This window comes from Caretta caretta, chromosome 15 (genome assembly GCF_965140235.1).
Source record: "Caretta caretta isolate rCarCar2 chromosome 15, rCarCar1.hap1, whole genome shotgun sequence".
NCBI classification, from domain to species: Eukaryota; Metazoa; Chordata; order Testudines; family Cheloniidae; genus Caretta; species Caretta caretta.
Window position 1 is genome coordinate 19,647,946 of NC_134220.1, and position 12,803 is coordinate 19,660,748.

The window sequence follows — 12,803 nt, forward strand, 5'->3', positions numbered from 1 at the left end:
TTCTGAAGATGTCAATTAAAGAAAATAGCAGAATCTTGTTAATTTGTTCTTATAACTCAGAGACCCATTGCAAAATACTAAATTTAGCTAATTCAGGTTAGCAGGTACAACCCTTACACATGTTTGTTATCACTTGCTCACAGGAGAAGTCCTATTGACTTAACTGAGCTTTAGAGTAGACCGGTAAGGCCCGATTTAGGAAAGCACTTAAGCATGAGCTTAACTTTAAGCGCATGCTTATGTGCATTGCTGAATAGGGATGGAGTGAAGCACATGCTTAAAGTTGATGTACATGGTGTTTAAGCACATTTTAAATTAAGACTATTATGAAAATTGGTTTAATTTGTATGCTTAAGTGCTTTTCTAATCAAGGTTTATTTCCTAAATACAGACGGTCCCCGGGTTACGCAAGACCCAACTTACGCAAATCCGCACTTATGGAAAAAGTTCCATAAGCTAGAAATAGGAGAGGGTTTTGTTTGTTTGTTTCATTTTTTTTCACAATGGTTGGGTATACATTTCCGACTTACACAAAATTCAAGTTACGCGAGGCGTTCCGCAACGGAACGATTGCATAATCGGGGAGCGTCTGTATGTATATAATTTTTTTCTTACAAATGTTTTGAGGTTTTAAAATGAAATCTCTTCATGCCACACTTGTATTGCTGTTACTTTACTTTTTTTAATGAACATAGATATTATTTAAATCCAGGACTTTGTTTTTTCCTGTGATGTTATTTTAAATTCTGTTGAAGCACCATCTAAATCAGACCCGCATTAATGAACAGTCATTCATGCATAAATAAAGTCTGACCTTATTACCGACTAAACGATTAACTGAAGTTCAGCTATACATATTATTGGCTTGGAACCTTAGCTTGTACATTACCATGGAAGCATAACAAGATTTGCAAAATATAAGTATTGCCTATTGCGGTTAATTGCAAGCCAGTGACAGGTCATACCTTATTACAGCAAAGTGGATAGATGTTCAATTCACACTGCCAAAGCATCCACCCTTGGTGGTCTTATTACGAGACACTTGACTGACACTTTCAGAGTAAATTTAGATGGAGTAGCCTTTGGTTAAGATAACAAAATAGAGTTTCTTAATTAGATGCAAATGAGATTTCCAGGAAGAGTCCATTTCAGTGAGAGGCTGCCAAGGCTCATACAGAGAGTTCAATCTCTAGCAAAATTTTCTTTTAGCCAGAAGGTCCCAGTTTAAAGTCCTTGTAGAAGGTCTCTTTTCAATCTCTAATATTGTGCCTAGTGCCGGTAGTCGTGGAGATAGTGAGGTAAATGGTTCTGACTGTAATTTATTTTGCAGGTTCAACCTAGAAGTGGGTCACCCTGACTCTCTTATTTGATACAATACACTTCACTCTCGAAAGAAAGGGGGATGGGATGCATCACAGTTGTGGTTTAGAAAGTTGCTAAGGTTGAACAACAGCCATGAAAAGCAGAGTAGTCATTTCCCCCAATGTCTACCAACTGGCTATCAGGCTGCATAGGTCTTAAGCTTCAGTTAATGTCTCATCAGAGACTAGGTTCTCCCATGACTTTCCAGTTGGATCTTAGTTCATTTCATGTGGGACGTAACAAGTCCCCCTTGCCTTTCAGGAGCACACGGCACTGCCCAGTAGATGATATGGATCCTCTTCTGAGGGTTGGGAATTCTTCCCATTGAAGTAGCGCATCCATCATGCAGCTACAGTGCTCAGTGATGATGGACCACACACGTTCTTTTCCACGAGAACTGATGTGTCAAAGGAAGGTAATAAACTATGCTCCTCTCGGGTGTGAGCATGGGAGACCCAGAATTCTTGATCTTGCATAGACAGCCAACATGGCAAAGATCTGAAAAGCCCTGGAGCCCAATAGCGAGGGAAGGTGAGCAAGAAGTTTGTTTGGAAGGGCTCTGAGGAAACAGGGACCAGGCATTTATTAGCGTTGGGGAGAAGGAGGTGCATGAATCTGAATATTTTTGAACCAAAATGGCATTGATATTTGGTTTCCACATAGCTGGTTGATGGGCAGTACTGCCTGGAATGCTGCTGAAGATGCCCTCCCAGATAGCTGCTTGCAGCTGGGCTGGCTTATCTGCTGAACAGCTGTTGTGGTCCCGAGCACAAGGAGGAGCAGCTCCATAGTGGGAGAAGTATTGTCATCTCATAGACTAAGCACATGATGTTAATCTTAGTTCTGACACCAACTCTTCCTTAATCAAACCACTTAATCTCTGTGTTCGATGTGTAAAATGGGGATCATGATATTTACCTACCTGTATCATAGGAGTATTTTGTCTCTTGATTAGTTAATAGGTGTCAATATGCCAGAATGCACACAAACCCACTTCACCAGCCAGGAGCCTGGCAACCCCCCAAACCTGCAAGCTTGAGAAGTGTCCCTGCAAGCCCTTTCACCAGCTATGCCCAGTCCTAAGCAAGAGCATCTGAGCTTGGCTTCATATGCAACTGGAGACTGAGGGACACCTAAAGACTCCCCTCCCCTCCCCCTCATTTACACATTTATAAAAGGATTCAGTTAGCATTGGACTGTAACACTAACCCCTCCCCTCAATCCCTTAGGGCTGGAGGCAGGACAAGAACTGTTTCATAGCCCTGTCCAAAATTTCCTACTGATGGTTCTGTTCAGTACATCAGGCTGGGGATTTTTCTGTCTAAAACCTCTTGCATTCAGATACTCAATACCTACTGCAGTCATATTTTGAGAGAAATGTTGAAACTCTGTTGTTGTTGTTAATATTACAGTAGCACCGGGGGTTGGGGGGTTGGGACTGTACAAAGAATAGGAAGAGACAGTCGCTGCTCCAAAAAGCTTGCAATTTGAATAGACAAGACAAAGGATGGGAGGGGAAATAGAAGCGCAGAAAAGTGAAATGACATGCCCTTCATGCCAGCAGAACCCAGAATCAATCCCAGTTCTCCTTACTCCCAGTCCAATGCCTTCCCTACCAGACCACACTACCTCCCGCTTCCATTTGCATCGCTCTATAAAATACCTTTTTTCCAGGGCCTGAGAATGATATTTAGGGGAAGTAAATCGGCAAACTGGAGGAGTTAATCTACTGGATCATCCAGTACTATTATCCATCCCCCCTCCCCCGCCCCAGTTTAGTTTACATTCTGTAAGAAACGCCAAGCTGTATGGAGAGGTGCTGTGTTATCTAAGCTGAGCATTTAGCAGATAAGCATGGATTGGAGTCACTCACATGGAGCCAAGTTAATTAATGATTACACAGCTGGAAAAGTTATACCATCTCACCACAATTTATAAAATTAATTCAGTGTGAGGACCGCAGCTGCACAAACCCTAGTCAAGGATATTCAAGTAGATAGCACGAAAGGTGTTGACAGCTAGCACTTTACTAGGTTAAATCATTTTTAAAACCCCTCTGTAATGAGCGTGGGTAAATATAGTTGTCTGTCAGGTTTAGCTTTGAGTTCCTGACATTTTAAGTCTCATGTACTAGACATAAGATGCCTGTATTGTATTGTGTTGGGTTATTTTAATGCTCCTACTGCATGTGAGACTGTATCCCATCTAGACCGGCACTTGTTTTCACCAGTTGGATTATCACTGATGCTTTGTGCCTCTCACTGCTGTGAAGGCAGCTCAATACTCATCCCATGATCTGTTAGATTTTGTGGCCCCGATTCTGCCAGGTACTTGAGCATGTGCTTGACTGCTCGTATGTGAGAAGTCCTATTGAAGCCAGTGAGCAACGGCATGCTTACAATTAAGCACATGCTGAATCAGTGTCTATGAGTGCATTATTCATTCTAGCCTCCTTTTCCACTACCTATCCTTTTTACTCTTTCTGTGTTGCATAGCCTAGAACCATAGCCTTCACCATACAACTAGCCAAAGACACCCCAACCGTTCCACCTTTAACTCCTTAATCCTCATCATTAACAAAACTTCTTTCTTTGGGTTTATTTTTTCACTAGCTAAGGTCTTATCTTCTTGCATAAGTTGCACCAGTTTAACTAAAATCGATTTAGTTAAACCGATACAAACTCCTGTGTGGACACTTTTGACACCAGTTACCGCTGGGTTACCACTAGCTTAACTTGTGAAAGAACTGACTCAAGCAAAATCAATAAAAGCCAGGTTTAAACCAAGTGAAGCGTGTGGACACAGGGTTTTGCACTGGTTTAACCAAATCTATTTAAAAACACACCTGTAGTTAAACTACGGTGAGTCATTGCTGGACAAGAAATGACTGAAGAACATGCAAAATGTGGTATAGAGTTTAAGAGTTTTTAGGAAAGAAATAAGAATGACAGGAATCTTGAACTGCTAAGACCGGGGGTCTGCAAGTTTGCCGTCTTGCACCACCATCTCTAATACTCATTGGTTTGCATTGCTGTCTAATGAACCATTATTATAGACTCGCTTCTGAACGAGAAGATGAGGCAGTCAGTGGAAGATATGCTGTCTCGTAGGAGAATCATTTCCAGGCTCTCCTATTCCTGGCTAACTTGGGCTGGGAGCATTGCAGAATGGCTGCAGAGTTTATATACAATCCTGCATCAACTATCTGCGAATGGTGGCACAGTCTCAAAGGAATTCAGTGTCTATCTTGAATGCTATGAGGTAGCCCTGGTATTATACAGTGTGCGAAAGAGGAAGGGGATTTAATAAGAGGGGAAATGGCAGCCGGGGACATAAACGTGTTGATGAACAACGTACAGCAACTCCCCTTCCTCCCGCCGCCATGCATACACACTCCCCCACTGGCACAGAGATGAGTCACTGCCGACGGGGAAGCGAGAACTCTCTTGGCATATAGATCAAGCAGAAAGAGGAGAGGTCAGCATTTGGATTCCCGCAGGGCTGTAGCTACGGAAACAGAGGGGAAAGGAGTAGATGAAAGGCCTCGCTTGAACTGTTGCTTGAGGGCAGATATTTAACAATTTACTTGACAGGGCTCTGGTGTTCTAGAGTTGCATACCGGATGGTGCGGTCAGTTGTTTGGAACCTGGGGTGGATGAAAGCGTGATTGCTTGTCTTCTTGGCACCTGCATGTTCTGTACAAATCTGTATATTTATTCATCATTTCTTTATGCTCCCGAGTAGGTTGGAAGTTTCAGACTCCAAGGGGACTTTCTCTCTTTTTTTCCGTACAGGTTTACAGATGAGAGAGCCTGCTTTAAAATTAGCCTAGGAAGACAAAACAGTGTTGGAAGTTTAAAAAAAAAAAAAAGTTTAATTTTAAAAACTGCCAAAGTCCATCAGTGTGGTAATTCCTACAACAGTTATCTGAGCATGTGGAGATCTTCACACTTTGTCTCTGTGGAATGAAAATGAGGTGGAGCAGACTCTCTAAGCTACCAACCTTGAATTAAAAGCTATCTTTTACTTATCAGAAAGTTACCATCTGGGTGACACCTTCCAGAGATAGCACTGCTTACCATTTTAAAACTGGAGATGGTTGCTTTGATAAATAACCTCTGGCGGTTTTCTCATTCCACTTTGGTTCCTGAAGGGTAGAAGGAAAAAATCCTCTAGTTCACATGTACAACAGATAATCAGAGGATTATATCTTGAGGTATTCAATAGAACACTTGGCTTCAGTTTCACTTATATGGATCACTTAGCTCTTCTCTGATAAAAGGGAAACGCTTGGCTAAGGTTCAGCCTCATGCCAGTCTCAAAAGCATATTTTTGTTTTCATTCTGGACGACAGAAGATGAACATGTAAAACGAGCAGGGATATAATCTACATCGAGACAGCGTTATACTTGTTTTTATAGAGAGAAATGAAAGGGTTAAATGCCATTGACTTTAGTTGAGTTACACCAGGGAAGAATTTGGCCCAAGATGTTACAACCCATGCTGCAGGGAGAATGTATAGATGCTCTTCTGGTTGGGAGCATGTCCCACAAAGGTTGAACCCTTTGAAAAGAACTTTTAATTTAACAGTTGCAGTATATATCTCGCTACCTCGCCTCAGCCTTCAGCTTTTCTCTTAATAAGTTAACAGAACCTTATGAATGTGTGTTAGGTGATTAAAAAAAAAAGGAGCACACTATAAAATATTGGTAGAAGGCCAGGCTCTGGAATTCAGGAGATTTGTGTTCAATATGTGGTCTCATTCCCTGTGTAACCTCTGTGCCTAAGATCCCCAGTATAAAACGGGGATAATAGAATTTCTTTCCCCCCACCTTTACTCTATCTTGTCTGTTTAGATAATAATCTCTTCAGGGCAGGAACTGTTTCTTCAGTATATGTATGTACAGTACCTGGCACAATCAGACCTGATCTCTGTTGGGGCCTCAAAGTGCCACCACAATACAAAGGAAGAAGAAACAAATGAGTCCCATGCAGTCAGGTAGGATAGTATGAACTAATTTCACCCTTGGTGTAGTTAAACTGACCTCAGTGAATGATCACCAGAGTTGAAGTTAGCTCTCTAAATTCCCCTCTGTCCTTGATAGAAAGTAAAATGTTAGTCAGAGAAAGAACTAACATTTTCTATTGTATCCATTCAGATGCTGCAGAGAGATTTCTCTGTCTGACTTACAATATCTGACAAAATCCAATAACATTCCAACAATTTGGCATCAAAGCTCCAGATCTTATTTATATTGTTAAGGAAGGCCACAGGGGAGTTGAAGCATTGTCTTTGCCCCTTTTTTCTGATCTACAGTATTAAACCACTTACTTTAATATGAAAGTATTTTAGCACTGATGACTTGGGATGTTTTAGGATCTGTTAGCCATATGCAAGTTTGGAGTAATTGGAGGACTATTACATTTTATCAACCACCTGATTATGGGCATGAGTTTTTAAACTCCAATTCTTACAGGAGTGGATGCTAAGAACTGTGTTTCTTATTATGGTGTTAAGGTCTTGCATGGTGGACTGAAGTCTTGATGGCCAATGTGACTCAAATGAAAATATGAATCCTTGATGACTAAACCCTTGACATGCCCTTTACAACTATGGCACAAATGGGACCATTTTCATCTACTGAGATAATTGAGAGCATTGATCTGTTCTCTGGCTGTAGCCTTCACTCCGTCACGGTAGCAGGTAGACTGGCTTCTGTAGACTGACTGTATCTTTCACCCTATATATATATATATATATATATATATATATATACACACACATATATATTTCCTATATAAGACCTAAGCAGAAATAACATTACTTAGCAGGTTATCTGTATTTGATGGGTCTGCCCTATAAATATTATAACATCAGAAAGTGCTGGTTCCTGTGATGTTCAGCACACACAATTCTAGGCTGTAGGGATTCCAAAGGAAATGAAATATTTTATCATAGAAAAGCTGTTTATTTTAGGGCTTGCAGTGGCAAATTCTGTCATTTAAACCACAGAGTGTTCTGATCCACAGGGGAAATTGACCCTGGACTATAGATCATGTAGCTGATTATCAACACCGGACTTAGTTGTCTAGCTAGTGCAAGTTAACCAGTCTTCAGTGAATATTTTGATTTGGAGTTGTGCAGGGGAGGGGTGGATACATAAAAACTACAATAACACAAGCCAACCATATTGCCGTGGCTGCAATTCCCAGCCACAACTGTGTCTCGTTCTCACTCTCTGCTCATCCTTCCCAGTGAGTTGGAAGTGTGAAATATGCAGAATGTTGAAAAACCCAACAGATTTTACCCTTGTATGGAAGGAAAAGAAGTTCACTTGTGTGAGCTGACAGGCCATTCAGATGTTGAACTAGTTTGCCTGCTTTAAACACTTCCCCAACCCCGCACAGGCAAAGGCAAGAAAAGGTGTCTTATAGACCATGATTTACAATGTACAGACAGTACACTGACTGATGTCATTTACTCATCCACAAGAGAAATCCTCATGGGGTTATTCTACTGCTTTCTCTGATGCAGTCTCCAGCCTAACTCCTTGCTCCACATGATTGCACTGAAAAAAAATGTCAGGTGGTAACATTGAACACATGCTCTGTCAAAGGACCTCGGGTCTAAAAGTGAACAGACAAAGCTCTTTTGCCATGGGAAGATATGATTATTCACAGTATGTGCTTGCTGAGGCTAAGAAGAATGAGGAAATATCTTTAGCAATCTAGCTTTTTGATTGGCCCTTAATGATATCATCACTTGCCCTGGTCAATAATATCCAGTAAATGCCAAGGGTTCACGACCTTCCTTCCATTCCTTTTTAAGTATTTTCAGTCTCATAACAGCAATAAGTCAAGACAGGTAGTGAATTTCTCGGTGATAATTGCATTTCTCCAATGGCTGAAGATTTTGCTCTGCAGCTCTCTGCCTCATACTAAATGTGAGCCATACAGTAGTCTCCAGTTAGCAATATCCTTAGAGCTAAATTCTGCTCATGGTTAAATCTAGAGCCCAGGGACCAAAATTTGATCTCATTTACATGTAAATCGAGACATCAGTGGAGTTACCCCGGATTTAAACAAGCGACTGATCGGAATTTGACGCAACAAAGTTATCCCAGAGTCACATTTATGTAACTGAGAAGGGCAGAATATGCCCTTACTGTTTAACTAAAAAATTCAAAACAGTTTATAGAGGAGAAAAAGCATTTGATAGTGGTTGGGAAGGAGGGACTGGGAGTTAGGACTCCTGGGTTCTATCCCTGGCTCACCTTCGACTTGCTGTGTAATCTTGAACATGTTCCTGACCTCTGTGACGCACGATCGTGAACATGTTACTTGACCAGCCTATAAAAGAAGGCTAAAAATACTTCCCCATTTCAAGTAAGGCAAATCACTTAACCTCTCTGTGGCTCAGTTTATCTGGTTGTAAAATGGACAACACATTTCTCCACCTGAGTGGGCAGGGGTGTTATGAAATCTAAGATGTTTTAAAAGTGTTTTGGAGTCTTCTGCTGAAAGGCTGTTTTATAACTCTGAGGAAAGTACTATTAATTATGATCATATTCAGTTTATGAAATGCAATGAGAACCTACCATCATCATGGATTTGTTGGTACTGCATGATGTACAAGCAACCCTTAGTCATGAGCAGCAATGGCCCTCCTCTTGATTTTTTAATATTTTCCCCCAACCAGGCCCTAATGTAATAAAATGAATCCTTGCTTCCACATAGTGACAGCTCCAAAAGATCCATTTTTCACATCTCCTGGACTGGACAATGGCTTCAAACAAGTGAAATAGTCGTGTGTGTGTGTGTGTGTGTAATGAAGAAAGGGTAAATTCTGAAGGTCATTATACTCTTATAGGAAATATTAATGAGTGTATCATGTGTTGTGTGTGTTAAGCCATTAGTGCTTGCATGCAGCCTGCTTAAACTTTTTTCTTTATTAAAAAAAGCTCAAAAATAAGAGATGTCATTTACTAAACCCTTTAATTATAGCCGATAGCATTTACCACATCACTAGACTTCTGAATATTTAGCCCTCAACAGAAGTGAAATAGCCGAGTCTAGCTCATTGTTGTCCAGATCTGAAGCATACATTAGCAGATCTGCTATTTCCTTCATGAATCGACTGTTTTCCTCCTCTCTTATTTTTGGATACCTGATGTACAAGTTGTGCTGATGGATTTTTTTCCGTAATGTTTATTTACAAAAACTAATTAGAGTGGTTGCTATCAATAGGCTCTGACAGAGCTCTTAAGAACAAACTGCATGGCAAATTGCCATTGTGTCCTTGTTAAATCAATTCCCACTGAATGGATTCAAGAGTGGTTATGATTTACATATTGATTACTTCATTTTCTTGATTGCCCTTTTGCAACGTTGTTTTTTTTTTTCTTTTGAGAGGGTGGGGAGAAGGAGGAAGAACTATGTGTCTTATGAGCGATGCCATGCTGGTAATATATGTTTCACTCCCTCTCTGCATAAAAAGTATGTGCTGGAATAGGGCACCCCAACCACAAGGGATAACACAAAGGAGCTACTGGGCCCTGTTCTCAGTTGCTCCATTCCTGCACTTGGGACAGAAATGGATGGTGGGGCCAGGGTGGCTTTAAGCCATTTGTGTGTTCCCTATATTCTAACCATCCCCTGGTGTAAGTTAGTCCAGCCTCAACTCCCTCTGAAGTTGGCACACCTTAACTCAGGCCCTAGTTGTCCAAAGTAGGGCACCCAAAACAAGCAACCACAGTTGAAAATGTGGTGGGTGAGCATAATTTTCCAGCCTTTGGCACTGGAAGTCTCTAGTGGTGCTGATATGGCTTAAAATGTGTGTTGTCTTTCTCTTCCTTCTTTTCTCCAGCTTGTCCGCTATAGTTCTGAAGGGCTTCTGCAGTTAGGGCCTCTGGGCTCTACGACCTTTCTGCCTGACTCCAAATGTCTCATTGATGATGGGAAAGGCAGGACCCCTACTCTGAAGAAATGTGAAGATGTCTTGAGACCAGCACAAAGACTCTGGGATTTTACACAGGTATGGAAGAGAGCTTTCAAAGAGGTTTGTGATCCTATGAATTAGACCGGAGTGCTTGCTCTAGGTAATAGGGAATCCATGTAGTTGTTTGCTGCTAAGCAAAAGTAAAGCACATTATTTGCACTGATTATATATCTCCAACCACAGGTTCCTCAGAAAGTTCAGGAAAAGGGAGAGAGCTCAGAGCTCACAACACAAGACCAGGTGGAAAGATATTGAGATTGCGTCAACTCTTTTACACTTCTCTGAAGCTACAAATGAGACTTAACCCTTCCACTTACCCCTCCATTGAGGATACATTTACATTGCAGCAGGGGGTAGGAATGGCAACTTGCATAGATGGACTCACACGAACTAGCTAGCGTCCAGCTAGTGCTGGTACATGTAACTGAGCTGCAAATAGCACCCCCTGGCTGCAACATAGATGTACCCTTGGAGTCAAAGGCTGGTTTTAAAATTCTCAGTTTAATAGAAAAACAATGACATAGGGTGTTACCGTTTCAAATGCGTACTGGCAAAGTATAAAGTCCTTAGTGTAAGAGAACTTCAGCCATGAAAGCCAGCATCCCCGGGCTATGTCATGCCATCAGCAGAGCTCTCCCTTGCGCTGAGCACTGTACAAGCACGGAGGCCAGAGACAGTCCCTGTCCCAGACAGCTCCCAGTCTTAAATAGACATGACAGACTCAGAGCAGGAGGGCGAAAAGAGGCAAAGGTGAGCTGGTTTGCCCAAGGTCATGCAGCCAGTTTGCCGCGGAGTTGAGAAATGAAGCCAAGCATCCTGACTGTTACACCAGTACCATATCCACTCGACCCCTGTGCCTCCCCAGCTTTTATCACGTCTTTGTTTCATGCTGACGGATTAACAGGAAGAAAAAAATCATTGTGTAAGATTCTCAAAGTCACAATGTCCCCGTAAAGGCATCAGAGCTCAGTTAAGGATATCATCAGCTTCTCTGAACTGATCTACAAATGAAACGTGTGGCTAGCTGTCATAGAGGCTTTTGAAACAGCAAGAGATAGACTTTTGTTACTCCTGCACTGCCTCCAACTGGTTGCAGCTGCCATATGCACCTGTGTCATCACACCAGGTCTGTGTGTGGATCCAAACCTATTCCCGGAGACTTCAGGCAGAGCAGTATTTGCCTTGTATGAATCCACTTACTGGGCTCTAAACTTTTGCCGATAAAGTGATCATGCTGCATATTTACAGACAGTCCCGTCCCACCTTTCTTAGCAGAGGTTCATCCCAAGGAGCCTTAGCACAGCTAAGTTGTTCTGTTTTAGAAATTTCTGTTCTAGCCCACTGCCAAGCACAACTCTGTCAGCAACCAGCCACAAATGCAGGCTCATTCCTCGCTCAAATACCTGAATAATGGAAAGACTGTAATGCAAAAATCAGCCATTGGGTAGTGTGGACAAATCCTCAGTGCTAATGTTTTTCTTTCTTCAATTCAGAATGGTCCAATCATCAGCAGAAACACTGGACGGTGTCTAGAAGTGGAAATGTCAAAGGATGCCAATTTTGGGCTCAGACTTGTGGTACAAAGATGCTCGGGGCAAAAATGGATGATTAGAAACTGGATAAAACATGGTCGACATTGACTACTGGGGCTGAGAAGCTGTCACCTCTGCCATCGTCCATTGCTCGGTGTGTGATACCCTTCAAGGCATTTGTGTTAAAGCAGACTACTATGAAAAGGAGTTGACTCCCCAGGGCCAGGGACTATTAGGCACTGATTAACAAACAGGCAAATAAGCATCCTGCCTTCTCCCTCAGATCAGTGGATGCCCTGGAAATCTTGGGATGGTCAAACTGAACAGAGAAGTGGGCTCATTCCAGCTCTCCCAGAGGAATTAAAAGACAGCTGTGTCGAGTTCAAAGGGGAGTTCCCTCTACTGCCTCATTAAAAAGAATCCTCTGATGGATAGCTTTTTAGCTTTAAGTTATTGACTGGTGCACAACTCCTATGATGAATAATCATGTGCCTTTTCTACTGTACTTCCTATACAAGTGGAAATCCCATCTTTTCAGCATGTCTGGTTCATTGTATTAAACAGCTAAAAACTGTGAATAAATAACACTTCAAAATATGATATATTATATATTAAATTTCAAGGGTGGTTGCCTGAGCGTCTGTATTTATAGGAAGAGCCAGTTCTGCACATGTTTACAAGTGGTTTTGTACCATCAGCCTGCTCAAAAGCAGCATCCAGGTGGTCCTCATGTAAATTCTGAATAGTTAAAACATCAACATGCTCCATTTTATTGTCACCTCTAGGTCTTGCCAGTATAAAAGAACCACAGTACAGCACTTCCTTATTTAATTCCTGAGGGACAATGTATGTACTGTAGTTTGGATTTATAGAACATCCATCTGGAACCTACCCTCTGACTGCAGTTACAA

General features: G+C 41.7%; 1 protein-coding gene across 5 annotated transcripts in view; it reads left to right on the plus strand.

Moving 5' to 3' along the window:
• The window catches only part of GALNT9 (polypeptide N-acetylgalactosaminyltransferase 9), a 267,777-nt gene extending 255,287 nt beyond the window's left edge, over positions 1-12,490 (plus strand). For all 5 annotated transcript variants that reach the window (XM_075119990.1, XM_048821747.2, XM_048821748.2 and 2 more), the window contains 2 exons: positions 10,229-10,396; positions 11,854-12,490. In XM_075119990.1, the coding sequence (XP_074976091.1) occupies positions 10,229-10,396; positions 11,854-12,000 (315 nt within the window). In that variant the 3' untranslated portion in view covers positions 12,001-12,490. The remainder of the gene's footprint in view (positions 1-10,228; positions 10,397-11,853) is intronic.
• The last annotated feature ends 313 nt before the right edge of the window (positions 12,491-12,803 follow it).